Source organism: Sardina pilchardus, chromosome 8 (assembly GCF_963854185.1).
Source record: "Sardina pilchardus chromosome 8, fSarPil1.1, whole genome shotgun sequence".
In the NCBI taxonomy this organism is placed as follows: domain Eukaryota; kingdom Metazoa; phylum Chordata; class Actinopteri; order Clupeiformes; family Clupeidae; genus Sardina; species Sardina pilchardus.
Window position 1 is genome coordinate 20,636,039 of NC_085001.1, and position 15,355 is coordinate 20,651,393.

General features: G+C 43.5%; 3 protein-coding genes across 6 annotated transcripts in view; 2 read left to right on the top strand and 1 right to left on the bottom strand.

Moving 5' to 3' along the window:
* The first annotated feature begins 1,895 nt into the window (after nucleotides 1-1,895).
* Nucleotides 1,896-5,063, top strand: LOC134088958 (deoxyribonuclease-2-alpha-like). The gene is made up of 7 exons (XM_062543190.1): nucleotides 1,896-2,056; nucleotides 2,299-2,408; nucleotides 2,495-2,648; nucleotides 2,804-2,906; nucleotides 3,341-3,505; nucleotides 3,739-3,966; nucleotides 4,201-5,063. Exons 2-7 carry the CDS (start codon nucleotides 2,305-2,307, stop codon nucleotides 4,584-4,586), a joined length of 1,140 nt encoding a protein of 379 aa, XP_062399174.1. The 5' UTR covers nucleotides 1,896-2,056; nucleotides 2,299-2,304; the 3' UTR covers nucleotides 4,587-5,063.
* A 369-nt stretch (nucleotides 5,064-5,432) lies between these two features.
* stambpb (STAM binding protein b) lies at nucleotides 5,433-10,474 on the top strand. The gene is made up of 10 exons (XM_062543189.1): nucleotides 5,433-5,717; nucleotides 6,907-7,145; nucleotides 7,252-7,327; nucleotides 7,481-7,576; nucleotides 7,964-8,354; nucleotides 8,585-8,709; nucleotides 8,910-9,047; nucleotides 9,452-9,564; nucleotides 9,723-9,822; nucleotides 9,989-10,474. Exons 2-10 carry the CDS (start codon nucleotides 6,943-6,945, stop codon nucleotides 10,043-10,045), a joined length of 1,299 nt encoding a protein of 432 aa, XP_062399173.1. The 5' UTR covers nucleotides 5,433-5,717; nucleotides 6,907-6,942; the 3' UTR covers nucleotides 10,046-10,474.
* The window catches only part of fkbp15b (FKBP prolyl isomerase family member 15b), a 15,011-nt gene continuing 10,125 nt past the window's right edge, over nucleotides 10,470-15,355 (bottom strand). For 2 of the 4 annotated variants that reach the window (XM_062543184.1, XM_062543182.1), the window contains exons 24-29: nucleotides 15,032-15,124; nucleotides 14,566-14,718; nucleotides 14,090-14,197; nucleotides 12,395-13,221; nucleotides 11,762-11,870; nucleotides 10,470-11,443 (exon numbers count right to left, since the gene is read on the bottom strand). In XM_062543184.1, the coding sequence (XP_062399168.1) occupies nucleotides 11,363-11,443; nucleotides 11,762-11,870; nucleotides 12,395-13,221; nucleotides 14,090-14,197; nucleotides 14,566-14,718; nucleotides 15,032-15,124 (1,371 nt within the window). In that variant the 3' untranslated portion in view covers nucleotides 10,470-11,362. The remainder of the gene's footprint in view (nucleotides 11,444-11,761; nucleotides 11,871-12,394; nucleotides 13,222-14,089; nucleotides 14,198-14,565; nucleotides 14,719-15,031; nucleotides 15,125-15,355) is intronic. The other 2 variants (XM_062543185.1, XM_062543183.1) reach the window with 2 other exon arrangements.

Consider the following 15,355-nt stretch of genomic DNA (forward strand, 5'->3'; position numbering starts at 1 on the left):
GCGATATCTACCGCGATGTCTCCAGCGAGGTCTCTCGCGAGTAACTTCAGGTACGTAAGCTCAGTCAGACTGTCCGGGATGAGCTGCGTGTGCTAGTCGCCCCTCCTGCTAAGACTCTGCAGCTCTCGTTGACGTATGAAGCCAGCCTAAGTCAGCCTAAGTCAGCCGCAGTTCATCGCAAACGCACCTAGTTTCTCCGGACCGTTTTACGGAAGGTAAAAGTGTCGGTAAATGTCACCGACATACTCCGTTATGTTTACTGACATGGCGCGTCCGGACGGGACTACATTACCTGGTAGGGTGATATCAGGTAAAATGGGCCATCAGGTAAAATGGGCCGTTTAAGGTTTGGGGGTCCCAGCCCCTCTGGAATTTAGAGCCAATGACTGCAAAGGATGTTAAACTGTTGTCATAACTGTGCTTGACAAGTAACAAGTGATTTGATTGGTTTATGGTTGCTATGGTGGGCAGGGCAATAATGCTAATCAAGACTGCACCAGAAAACTGCGTGGTAAGTAGCCTGGCATAGCGAATCTGACTAAACTATTATAAGGATGATAAATCTATAAAAAAACAAACATGCCCATAAAAAAACTATGCAAAATATCTGTCTTGATGGCATCCATCAGACGTAATGTTGTTAGCTTGGTATATGAACATATTTTTTGGAAAAATCATGATTTTCTTGGCGGCCCAATTTACCTTAACCCATTCAGGTAAAATGGGCCATATGGTTTCAGCTAAAATGGGCCATCCTATGGGCCCATTCTAATGGGCCACATACACATGTGTGTGAGTGAGTGAGTGAGTGTGTGTGTGTGTGTGTGTGTGTGTGTGTGTGTGTGTGTGTGTGTGTGTGTGTGTGTGTGTGTGTGTGTGTGTGTGTGTGTGTGTGTGTGTGTGTGTGTGTGTGTGTGTGTGTGTGTGTGTGTGTGTGAGAGTGTGTGTGTGTGTGTGTGTGTGTGTGTGTGTGTGTCACGGTGTATCTCTCTCTCTGTGTGTGTGTAGCCTATGTAGGTGTGTACACACACACACCCACACATGCACCCACACACCGACTGACACACACACACACACACACACACACACGTGCACGCACACAGTCTCTCTCTCACACACACACACACACACACACACACACACACTTACCATGACCCCCCTCCCCCCACCACCAGTATGGCAAACAAGAAGGAAAAATGTTTTTATCACACACACACACGCACTAGTAATATTAGTTAGTAATATTAGTATTTTGAATATATCGATTATCAATTTTGAATGTGAATTTTTGTAATTTACACATTTGTTCTAAACACACACACACCCACACACACCCACACACACACACCACTGGCATCAGTCAGGTTCCAAAATTGACTTTTTTAAGTGCTCATGGGTTTGCACCCACGATGTGTTTTTATTAATGCCACATATGAATATGTTTGTTTAATGCAGTCTAAATGTTATGTGGCTGTATTAGCAATTGTATTTTAAAAATTAAAATGGATAATTAACTATAATTTCCCTTTGAAATTAGACTGGCCCAATTTACCTGAAGCTGCTGGCCCATTTTACCTGAAACTGCTCATGCGAAAAAAGTTGGCACAGCTGATGTTTCAAGAACTGTAGGGCCTAAATACTTATATTTTTTTACATACTTTCAACACAAAAGTATGAAAAACAGTCATTATTAATTATAAAAACACTTGGAAAAGGCATAGATAACATTGTATTACTGTCCCAAGCGATTTACCAAAAAGTGGCCCAATTTAGCTGATATCACCCTAATTATTACTTTACCTGATGTCACCCCATAAAACTAATCCCGTCCGAATAGGCCTTATGTTAAAAACCGGGCAACAACATGCGTGTGAGCAACCTGATCACATGACTTCGACCAAGAATGACGTCAAACAGCTTCAAAATAATGATGTGAGTAGTTTCAATGTGTCGGATGGACTGCACAAATGAACAGGGCGTTATATGGTCAGACTTCCAAACTAACTTCTGAAGACTTTTTACTCTTCGAATTTCCGATCCGGTTCAACTTCAAAAGGTGAGCCATACATTATCGGACAACTTCGTGTGGCAGTGATTTCCTCGAGCTGCAAACTAGCCTACACCACAATTTGTTTCGGTCGCTTTGGATTTGATCAGATGAAATTTGTGCAACCCACAATGAATTACTCACACAGTATATATAAATTGTCACCCAGTAACAATGCAATGTACCCTGTCATGTTAGCACTCTTCAGAAGATTAATTATTTTACTTGCGTATGTTTTGCTTCCTTATTAGTGGGTCATGCTCTCTGTTGCTCTCGCCCTGTTGCTGTTACATTACCAAACGCTAGAGGGGAGTGCAGACCCTATTTCGTGCTACGATGACTTGGGAAAAGCTGTGGATTGGTCAGTATGATAAAAACAAATGGTAAGAAAATAATTCTGGGTTTTATGATGCAAATAGCATATTATGATATCTATATCCAATGCAGGTTTTATCTCTACAAACTCCCTCACCATAAGACCCGTTTTGAGGGGCTGAAGTATCTTTTCATGAGCCAAGGGAGTGAGGGATGGGCTGATGGGCAAGGACTGGTGAATGACAGTGCAGGAGCCTTGGGACGGACTCTTGGACAACTATACACGGTCAGCAAATACATACACTACTGCATATTAATACATAAGTCAATGGACAATCCTAGTTTATGATTAGAAAATAAGAAGTTAATAGGCTACAACAGTGTTTTCAATGTTTCCTACTCTTGCTCAGTGCAACAATAATAACACCACCTTTTTTATAGAGCACTGAGCAGGGCTACATACTGTACAATGATCAGCCTCCTGCACCAGAGCCTGGGATTGGAACATCTGAAAATGTTGGTAGAGGTGGAGGTCATACCAAAGGTAAGGTTGAAATCTTACCCCAAAAAGCAAAAGGTTTAAAGAATTTGAGTTTATCATGTGACAGTTTTTCTTTGGCAATACTGGTATTTGGTTTTGGTTCTTGTTTTCATATCCTTGTAAGAAAAAAAGGAAGTTCCTTTTGGTTGACGCAGCATCAGTTTTCCCTGAATCCTTGCTCCCGATGCCTTAAGAAACATCAGCTAGCAAGAGATGATGGTTTGAGCTCACTGTGGTTTAGTTTAGTTAACTGGGGATCGCTCTTGTTGATCAAAGTGGAGTCATGGTTCTGCTTCATGTTCTCTCATTATACTTTATAATATACCTCATTATACACACACACACACACACACACACACACACACACACACACACAACACCTCATTATGTTTCACTGCCATATTTTATAATAGTTCTCCTTTATTTCCCTTTTTCAGGTGTTGTCTTGTTTGACAAAAAGCAAGGTTATTGGTTGGTCCACAGCACACCACGTTTTCCCCCACCCAAGAAAGTCGGACAGTTTTCATACCCAGACAGTGGTGTTTTGAATGGCCAGAACTTCATCTGTGTCACCTACCCCCTGGATCGCTTCCAGACAATAGGTGAGCTGCATAATGTGTATCAATAAAAGTGTAATTGTGCGTGCCCTCTGGAGAAAAGTTGGCCTAAAACATTATGTCAACACATATGTGTTCAGTGTACTGACAGAAAATAAACTTTTAGATACAAACCCTGAGAATCTAGAAGATCTAGAAAAAGATGTCTATGCATACACATAACTGTTTGTGACCCACCAATCATGTCAATATGAAAGTGTATGCTTTGTTTCTTATAGGGGAACAGTTACAGATTAATCATCCGCACATCTTTGACTGCCATATTCCCGATTCCCTCGCCTCTTCTGTGCAATCCATGGTCCAGCTGTGTAAGCTCAGCCAAGGACAGAGATGGAATGCCAGTCTTGCACATGATGTCCCCAAAGTATCCAATCGCAGCGTGTCACTCACATCATTGGGTGGGACTACATTCATCGACTTTGCTAAAGGAGCAACCTTTGCAAACGGTAAATATTACCAGTGACTGCAATGTAGGCTTAACATATATACAGATAGATGGTGGCATGTATTGAATACAGATATATGCATAATGGCTACCCCCAGAGATGTAGACATTTTCATTTAGCTCTTATGTGAACGTATTAATTAGCTGAAGATCAGTTGGACTGACACATTCACTACTTTTTGATACTATACTGTCGAGCATGTGTCTAATTCATGTTTTCCTGTCACATATGAAGATCTCTATCACTCTTGGGTGGCGCCTACTCTTCAGTCCGACCTGCTGGTTCAGTTCTGGCAGCGCTCCACTGGGATTGAGCCCTCAAACTGCTCCGGTAGCTGGAAGGTGCTGAACGTCCAGCAGCTTGCCCCTGGGCAGAGGTTCACCTTTGATGCTACAGACGACCACTCCAAGTGGGCGGTCAGCACTACGGCTGCGTCTGGAAGTGCAGGTGGCTGGGTCTGTGTGGGCGACATCAACCGCAATAAGGCAGAGGAGAAGAGAGGTGGAGGAACTGTGTGCCTCCAAGATCCCACTGTGTGGAAAGCCTACCGAAGCACAGCCCTGAAGTGTCTGTCCTGCGATGGAGGACAATGTGACTGTGGTGCGGCAACAGGGAGATAGAGCAGCGATATTGTTTTTCAAGGGAAAACATTTCTACACTCCTATGGCTCATATCAGAGATGTATGCACTTTGCTCAGGTATTTGTTGCTTTTACTGTAAAATATGATTAAGAATTTTTATAGACACCTTTAAAAAAAAAATCAAGCAGTATTTTACTTTCTACTTCCCCTAACCTCTACAAATTGATAATAAATAACATTGGCAGTCAGGAAACAGTGTATTTACCTTTACTATATACATTTACACAATCCTCCTACATTTTTGTGTTAAGGCGCTGCTGTTGCTTCACCACAGACACTTTTCATTACACAGCTAATGTAATCCACACTCTTGTCACTGATTGGCCCACCATCCTGGTGGTTGAGGGAAACATAAACGCATTGAGACGAGTATCTCAGTGAAATTAAAAGAGTGCCTAATTGCCTAATGCTGCTTACAGAGCAAATGAATTATTGTCCAACATAAAAAGTTAACCCTTCTGTAGAATATGCCTAAATCCTATCTAAAGGAGGCTTTAGAAATAATCTCGGATGTACAGGTTTAAAATAAACAATTTTGTTCATATGTTATTATTTGGATTGTAGTGATGGGGCAAGCCATTCTTGATGATGCTGTAAAATAGAAACTCACTGAAACCAGAGAATGTCTAATAAGGGCTGAAGCTAATGTTTATCCTATTTTACAGAGTGCCTCCACATAGGCCTAATCGTGTCTAACTCTGTGATAATATAGATTATTATAGAAATGCTTAATATCAGAGAACAGTTGTTTGCAATATTGCTGAAGATGTTCGACTGTGAGGACTAGATTCATTGTGAGTGGAGTGTTGGAGTCTGGACTGGAGAGGTGCTGTAGATTTTGAATGGGCGAGCGTGGGAGCATTGCGTATTTCCGGTTCGACGTTCTTCCGCGTAAACTGGTGTTGTCCATCCGCGTTCAGCCCAAAATCGACCACATTCAACATTGCTCTGTCCATACAACGCTACGCATATTATACCAATCTCTTGGGATTTAGTAATAAATGACCAGGATTTATTTTAATTGATAAACAATTCTACCTACACAGAGAAATGAACTCAGCGTTCCCAGATCTAGTGCGCTGTAGGCTATCGTGATCTATCAACAACCAGGTAAGTGTGATTTCTGTGCAATCGACATCAGTAGCATGATAGCATGGTTGTTTGGAAATTGTTTAAAATCAAACCGTTTAATGTTATTGTTAGTTAAAATGACTAAGGACAGGGGGGGATATCACCCTAGAATCTCAATTGTAGGTCTTACTTGCATAAGGTATGTTGAGAGAGCTGAGATTTGGTCACCCAGCCTGGTGACAAGTTAGCTATATATAGTTGTAGCGCTGGCTAAGTTGGTTGACATGCTGTATTTGACAGAATAACTTTACATTTTGCCTACAAATGGAGTTACGTTAAACTCAGCCTTTGGCTCATCGACCGATGTTAGTGGCCGTGGTGTACAACAGGCTTTATATCGTTGAATTATTTCATGTTTCAAGCACGGAACTGGATTTCCCAGATGACAAGAGAGAATGCAGTGCAACACTGGTTGTGTTGTTAACATAGATAGTAGGCTACCTTGAATCCTGTGTGACTCTGCTGGTGTTACCTGTCCTTCTGTTCATGTCGTGGAATGCTCAGAGAACACACATGCCCCTTTTTCGTTGGATTGAGCAACAGCATTTAATCACTTATCAAAGGCAATCCTCTATGACCAAAAGAGCTCCCTGACAAGGGTTTACAACTGAACCTATTGCACAACTGGCACTACAGATTAGACAGATAATAACTAGAAACTTCAGTTCAATGACAGTGTGATGTACACCTATACTATATGGAGTAAACGGGGACAACTGCTTATACTTAACCTTTGAAAGTCTTACAGCAGTTTTCGAAGTGTAGGTCACCTTTGAACATCAAGAGAGTTACTTACAGCAAGTGTGGGTCGGCCCCCAGAGGGGAATGGAGACATGACAGGTGGGGCTCGAGGAGCAGGACCGAGATGGGAAATGTAACTGATCCAAAATGCAAAAAAAAAAAAAAAAAAAAAAGGATTTGAACGTTACCATTTTGCGGGGTTGATGGGGTCAAGTGGAGCTGAAAATGTCCCACCTCCAAAGTGGGGAATGACAGAAAAAGTTTGTGAATCACTGACTTACAGCCATGTGCCTATTTGCCAGTTTGCCTTAGTGATTACAATCTGCACAACACCAAGTAATTATTGATGTACTCATTCCAATGTGTACAAAATGTACCTAGATCTTTATTGAGGCTGACACTCTATTGATGGAGTTGTGCATTTCAGGTGTCCAAGTAAGAGCTCCTCTGATCGAAGAGGATCATGTTGGACCACACGGATCCAAGTCTCCCGCCGGAGGAGCGGGTGCGTGCCTTAGTCAAGAAGGGGAGCGCTGTGGACGTCAACGAGAACGTTCCCGCTCGTCGATACTTCCGCTCCGGCATGGAGATGATTCGGATGGCCCACACCTACGCTGAGGAGGGGAACACAGAACACGCTTTCATCCTTTATAATAAATACATCACGTAAGAGCTGGGGGCTGTCGGTGTGTTTGAGGGAGACACAAGTTACACGACATGCATGTCAAAGGTGGCATATGAACTTATGGAAATGTCAATTTTATTCCATCAGGCTTTTCATCGAAAGGCTGCCAAAACATCCAGAGTATAAGAATTCAGTTTTTCCTGAGAAGAAAGACACTTTAAAGGTGAGTGTATGTTATTCATTCACACAACCACTCACAACAGATGTACCCTGAATGTAATGACACCAATTTTTCATCATATATGTGTGTGTTTGATGTATATTTCATGTCTGATGAAAACAGTGTGCTTTCTTATCCATTTTGCCACCAAAACAGAAACTCAAGGAGATTGCCTTTCCTCAAGCAGAAGAGCTTAAGAAACATATCCTCAGAAGATATGAGCGAGAGTATGCTGACTATATAGTCAGAAAAGTAAGCTCCTTTCCTGCCTCTGTCCTCGAAACAACATAACAGCAGTTGGCTTTAAACACTTTGTGTTCCCCATGTTGAGAGTGCTTTGAAGAAAAAACTAACACCATATTAGCTATTCCTTTCAAGCTAGACATTTCTCATACCAGTCCATGTGTTTAACACCAATTCTTCATTTTTTTCTCTGATTTCCTCTTATTATTAGATGTGGGTGTTATAATAAATAAATAAAGTGAATAAAGGAAATAAAGTGGATGACAAGTTGCTAGCCATACCATTCATGCTAGCAAATAAAAATACCCTGTGTGATGGTGTGGTGATGGTTGGGTGTTGTTGCTGTGGTCTGTTCTGAAGCTTACACATAGAGGTGTGTGTGTGGTCATTTCACAGCAAGCGGAGGAGGCCGCCATGGCTCAGCAGCTGTCGCGGCAGCGCGAGCTGGACACGGAGAGGCAGCGCGTGGCGGAGATGCAGCGAAGGCAGCGCGAGCAGGAGCAGTTCAGTGCCTTCGAGGAGATGATCCACCGCCAGGAGCTGGAGAAGGAGCGCAAGCGGGTCCTCCAGGAGTTCAACGCACCGACCGCTGGCGCCCTCACCACTGACACCCCACTCCTCCCTGGGATCCAGGGCCCTCCGCTCCCGGTTCAGTCCACGCCCTCCCCGGCACAGAGTCCTGGGTACCCCAGCGCCAACCACTCCGGTGACCCTGCGCGGACACCTGTATCGCCTCCTGCTTTTGACCGGTCTCTCAAGCCAGGATCTCTCATCTCATCTGGCAACAGTAAAACATCTCTTTCTAAAGTGGCTTCCTAGGTTTCTTTGTAAAGTCAGTAGTGAATGCCAGTCATGGATACTTGAGACCCATGTTACACTGAAGTACTGTCTTGCTAACTTACTTTAAGAGTTTAGAATTGATATGCAATATGCAATAGTTATGAAGCAATGAAGTTCTGAATTTTTGTTGATCTCTTGCCCGTGAATTTCCATCCTGTTATTTCTTCTGTGGCACAGATATGATGGTCGATGGGCTACGGCAACTGACTGTGCCAGCAGAGCTTTGTAGCCAGTTCCTGAGAACCGCCAATGCCAACACTATCAGATCGGTGGAAACCTGTGGAATTCTCTGTGGCAAACTGGTAAGTCACTGAAATCTTCTCTGCCTTCTGTCATGTGCCTCCTCTGGCTTTTACCATGCATTTGTCATCTTAGGTTTTGTCAGTCACTCTACCAGTTCGTCTCCAGTTGTATGTCCTTCCACAGTGACCGTCTTCATCAAGACCTAAAAATACACTTAAATGTATACAACACTGTGTTTCCCCCCCCCCCCCCCCTCCAGACCAGGAACGCTTTCACAATAACCCATGTGATAGTGCCAAAGCAGTGTGGGGGCCCAGACTACTGTGACACGGAGAATGAGGAGGAGCTCTTCCTGGTCCAGGGCCAGTATGACCTCATCACCCTGGGCTGGATTCATGTGAGTGTGTGGATATGTGCAGTGCACGCACAGTCAAAAATGGTACCCAATTTACTCTTGGCCAAGGACTTCCGGAGTGCACATTTTCTGTTTGTGAAGTGGAAAAATAGGTTTAGGAGACGGATTTAAATTTGTTGAATGTACACTGTTATCACGGCAGGTGTTGCCAGCTCCATGGATGTGGAACCTAATTGTTGCAGCAGACTCTTCATTTTAATGCCTGGTGTGGCTTGGGTTGCATTACACAGATGTTCTTTTTTTTAGGCAGTTTAGTTTCTTTCATTCTAAAGTTCTAGAATCAACACCGCCTAGTGCCATCTAGATGCTTACGTATCTTATAATAAATCAATGAAGAGAACCTGATTGGTGCTTTGAATATGACTTTGGAATTTCATGTGTTGCAGACGCACCCTACACAGACGGCATTCTTATCCAGCGTCGATCTTCACACTCACTGCTCCTACCAAATCATGCTACCAGAGGCCATCGCTATTGTGTGCTCCCCAAAGTTCAACGAGTAAGTCTCAACAACACAGTCCCTTGGCATGATGAACAGTAGAACACTTCAAAGCAAGCTAAGCCATTGTGGTTAAAAAGTAAATTAATAAAAAAAATGTCACACAACGTAAAAGCAACGTATTCCTCTTGACACTGCATGACTTGCTTTTCTGGCAGGACGGGATACTTCAGGCTGACAGACCATGGAATGGAGGAGATATCTACCTGTAAACAAAAGGGCTTCCATCCACACGCCAAACACCCTCCTCTCTTTGCTGTGAGTTTCACTATCTTTTTGAATACTCTTCAAAAATATGAACCATAACCCTAGGAATTTCAGTGTTAAATACGGTACAGTTTAAATGGCTGTATTGGTGATTGAATGGTGCAATTGAGTTGCATTTAAAAAGTGCTTTCTTCCACCTTTGTCTTTGCTATGACAGGAAGGAAGCCATATCATAATCACAGACGCCACGGTCACAACGTTGGACCTGCGATGAAGTCTGATCACATACAGAGTATCGGTGCAATGAAGTGGAGAGAGCAACCCTTCTTTGACTTTATATTCTTTTACTTTCTGTGGCAACTAGCACTCCAAGAACCTGGATGGGAGATGATTTGAAGCCAAGACCAGAGGGCTATGGAGTGTCTTTAGGGACGGGACTTCTTTTGGCATATCAGCCTACCTGATGCACTTGTTTAAGGGGCAAGAGTGAATAAAAATCCTTTAAAATGTTGTCTACTGGGAGCTCAGGGATGGACACTTAACCTCAGAATACTCATTCTCATTAGGGATTGTATCACTGTATATTCTGTTCCTTTATTGACCCCCCTGTGTTTTATCTTTTATTTATAATCCCAATAACGGTTCCACACTAATTGTTGCTAAAATATTAAAGGAGATGAGTGATATTTTTCAAGGAATGGTTCTCAAAGTGCCTCTTTAATTATGATTCTGACAAACACACCTTGTTTCCATTATGCACCGAAGATTAAGGAGAAAGGGAGATAAATACTAGATTCTGAAAGGTAGTATTCTATTTATTAATCAACATTACTTACTGTTAGCAAGAAAAAAATCGGTAAAATTCTACCATTTGCCAGCTAGCACAGATAGCACAATACTGAAAATATTTGTTGAATCTCAAGAATCCTCTTTACAAAAAGTAAGGAAAAGATGCATGAGTCAACACATTAAATTAACATCTGGGCTTTAGAATAAAAGCGGGACTAGTAATCAGCATAGCCACACTCTGGCTTAAAACGTTTTTGTTTTTTTTCGTTCTCATACAGGTCTTGTGAGAATGTCATTGTTTGTCCTACAGTATGTTATATCAAAAGGCTTTGTGGTCAGAAATAATGCTTGTTGTACAGTAACCATGATCTTCCAAGTGAAAAGCTGTTTTATGAAGTGCCTGTGGGGAAAAAAAAAACATTAACAGTGGTAGCTGTTTGAGAATTAAGACAAGCTACCAAGTGAAAGATCATGATTTTTTTTTTTTTTAAGAAGCAGCAAACCAGTCAAGCACAGTCCCTTCTGTCTCTGAATGACCTTCAGTTCAACCGTCAGGACCTGTAAGCCACAGATTGTTTGCTTTCCCTCTGATCTGAGTGCTAGTGAATCATAGGACGTCCCCTGTGGCTGGTGCTTTGATTTACATCCATGGTGACATTCAGCAGCGGTGGTTCAGCTCCAGTCCGACCCAGTCCTTCATCCATCCAACCAATCAGATGGAAATTCATCTTGTTTGCCAACAGGCTGCTATACCATGGAACTGTCCTGGCCTCCTTAAAGGCAGTTTTTTTTTGGTCACTGCTCAGCTCAGCCAGTCCAAATCATCCTCGTCCTCGTCGTCATCTCCAAACAGTGGGGCAGGGGGAGGTCTTCCCTTCATACTCTGAAACGTGGCAGATAGACATGCATTAGTAAATGGGGGAAATGCACACAAGCAACATAAAATAAGTTGCCATTTTACCTCCCAAATAGGAGGGTGTAAGTCCTGAGGAGTTCTATGTGGTGTTTCTGCATAGCGAGATCACAAGACAATTCACAACAGTGTTTTAGAACTACAGGTCAAATCAGTCTATGGGATGATCAGCATTGATTTTGTTGCTACCATTACTAATGAGTAAGTACACAGATGTTAGAGGGGGGGGGGAGGAGTGTGTGGAATCTGAGAGCCTGTCAGGGGGGGCCCTGGCAGATTCTTCCTCACCAACTCGTCATCGTCGTCCTCTGTCGGGGTGGGTGGGGGTTTGACCGGGGCTGCGGCCTTCTTGAAAAATGGCTCCTCTCCATTTTCCTTCTCTACTCCCCCAGTCAGACTGAGAGAGTAGCACAGAGAGCACAGGACACAGGAGGGACGCACAGACGCACAGACAGACAGACAGACGGACGGACACAGGGAGAGAAATAGATGGACATGGAGGACACAAGTCCACAGTAAGTACACACAGAATCTGGGGGTATCAGAGTTTAGAGAAGTGGGGTGGGACTTTGACATTGTTAAGAAATACAGACAGCATGCAGTCCAGACTGGGATGGGTTAGTTTTGCTGATTTCAAAGCTATTTCTATATTATTATTATTATTATTATTATTATAAAGACACCACAATGAAATTGATGATTAGAATATGATCAGTCTGATGAAATAATGGGCCAGGCGGTGGCTATTTAATAAGACTTACTATCACCATGCAAATACAATGTGGGATCATCAACCTCCATACTCCACGGTATGTCAGAACTGATAACAGCTCATTTACAAAGCCCTTCCTCTCTTAGCATCTGCCTTTTGGAAATTGCGAATTAGCAGATCGATATCGGGGTTGGATAGTCTTCCTGTACCTGTTGGATGTAGTGGCCTTCGTGTTTGCCTGTGTGACGCTTGGCGGAGGTGGTGGGGGCTGAGTGGGTGGTCCAGATCTGGTCTCCGTGACAACAGCTTCCCCTAGAGGGTTGGACATGTTCTTGTTATGCTTCCCGGTGTCCTTGTCAGGGCTGGCGTCGGTAGGAGGGTGTGGCTTTACCTCTTCCTCAGAAACTAAGTGCTCTCGGGGTTTGGCCTTGCTTGGGTCTACAGTCTCTGTGGCACTCTGGCTGTCTGCCTGGCAGAACGCTGGTGCAGTAGTGTCCATAACCGTCACCTGCTTGGTCACGATCTCTGCGTGCTGTGCTTCCTGGTCAGTGTGAGTGGGCACTTCCTTGTTCTCTGGGACGACTTCCTCTTCTGCCTTCCCCGGCTGTTCCGCTTGCTTGTCCGTGGCCACGGCATCTCTGATGGCTTCAGGCACTTTCTCCTCCTCTCTCTCTGGAGGTGTAGTCTTCTCCTCCTCCTCTCTCTCTGGAGGTGTACTCTTCTCCTCCTCTCTCTCCGGAGGTGTAGTCTTCTCCTCCTCTCTCTCCGGAGGTGTAGTCCTCTCCTCCTCCTCCTCTCTCTCTGGAGGTGTACTCTTCTCCTCCTCCTCCTCCACTTTCTGCACATTCTTCTCCACATCCTTCTCATCAATCTCTTTCTCTTCATCATCCTCCTCCTCTTTCTTCCCATTCATCTGTGTGGTTGGTGGCACTTCAGTCTCTTCATCCTCTTCTTCCTCCTCCTCCTCCTCCTCCTCTTGTTGACTCTGCTCTACAGAAGTCTTCTCACTTTTTGCAAGGAGTTGTAGGGTTACATTCTAGAGAAGGATGTCAGAATGGTACACAATGTATGAAAATACATCATACATAAGAAATGACATGCAGTCCACATTATGTGATTAAATCCACCACAGACTATACTGTAGTACCAAACTACACTTGACACATTTACTGTACGCCTGAAAAAGTCAAGCTAAATAGAGGGACATTGGTTAAAGCAAATAGTTGCAGGCATGCACTTAACTTAAAAAACAAGACTATGAATTTAAATTTAAAAAAAAATTATAAAATCATTATTTTATTACAAGTCATAGTTCTGGTTGGTTCCCCAAAACAGGTGGGTGGGCTCAAGGGGCTATACTAGGGGTGAGCTATAGGGTTCACTAGGGGTGAGCTTGGGTTCATCGCAACGTTAGCTTTCCTGAACCGTCGGCCGAGTTACAAGCAGAAGGAGAAGGATTAGCAGAGAACACACAGAGTGAACCTGTAAGAACCTGTAAGTGCTAATGACTTGTAATTGCTTAACGTCTACTTAAGGGAAAGAAAAGGATATATTGTAGTTGCCCATTTTAGCACTACCGTAATTTAGACAAGGTTTAACATAATTAAGCTATAGAAAACGCTAGCTAGCGTAAACAAGCAAGATGCAATATCAGTTTCCTAAAGAAGGCGAGACTGAGACATATAACAGGTCCTGATAGATTCTCTACAGCCAATAATACATTAATCAAAGAAGCTCTTTTAATGTGTGATTATTCATCAACTAAAAACCTGGGGGCTAAGCCCGCCGTCTTTCAATCCAAGTGACGTCCCTGGCTAAATACATTTCTGACTTACTCACAAACTAAACTAATGCTGGAAGATCATTAGGTTGTAGTCCTGTGAGGGATAGTGGGGGTTACAAACCTTAATGGTGCTGACCAGAACACCAAGAATGGCACTGCCCGTGTAGGACTCATGGAGGTCAAACTCCCCCCGTAGTGAGTGGAACACTCCATTCATCACACGCTTCACCTGCAATCATAACACAAAGCCAGGAGATTGTGTCAGACAACAACCCCCACATACAGAGCCATGGGTAACAACACGGAGAAGATATGAAGAGCTCTTTTCCAAAACTCTATAAATCCATTTTTTAAAACATTAAAAAGACATGTTGTTTAATTGTGTATTTCAGGTAAAATAAATACAAATGCAGTTGTTTTGCTTTGATTGAGTAAAGATAAATCAACTAAATCAACCTCTTGAGGTCTCATAATGGGGAACCCAAAGTAACTTTCCCTGAACTCCCTTGACAATCTCTCAAGTTTTCAATTCCGATCTCTGCTGTGCACAGATACAGTATACTGTTGTGGACATGAGGGAGGAGCTGCTCTGCCCACCTCTACTGCGGTGTCTGCCTGCTCCGGCTTCTCCTCCTCCTTCTCCTGCAGCTGCTGCTGCTGCTGCTGCTCCTCTAGACGCCTCTGGAGCTCCGCCACGCGGGTCTCGTACTGCTGCCTCATGGACACCGCCCGGCCCTCCAGAGCGGAGTACTGACCGATGGAGAGGTGAAATGGAGGGAAAGAGGGATAGGGGGGGAAGAATGAGAAACATGGATGAGTAAAACAAAGAATCCCATTGTGTGGTTATATAGAACTGTTGACAATTGATCAGGTCTTGTAAAAGAACAAAAGAGGAGATGGTCAGTATCAGCATCAGATGCAAACCGTTACATTAAGTCCACTTTCACAAATGTGCAAAAATTAGGTTGTTTCGTCAATTCCAGGTTTTTTTTTCTGTTCTGTTTAACCAAACCGCAGGTTTTTAATAAACATCTCCAGATCTGGAGAAGCATGTCAGCAGCACCTTGTCTTTGAAGGCCTGCAGCTCCTCGCTCTGATCCTGCTGCTGCAGGAGCCTCTGCTCCTCTGACTCCCGGGACTGCTTCAGCACGGAGAACTGTGGGAGGCAGACCGGACTCACAGGTCAGTCACAAGCGCATGGTGCACACGGACATGTTCACACCACTTCCTTATAGCGGCCTCACCAGTGTTGCGATGGGTGCCTGGGGTGGTGTTTAGATCAGCCAGACTTGAGCATTAAGAGCTGTGTGGGTATGTGAATAAGTCTGGCAATGTTTAGAGCTTCATTTGGGCTATGTTTACAAATTGTGATTTTGGTTTGCATAGT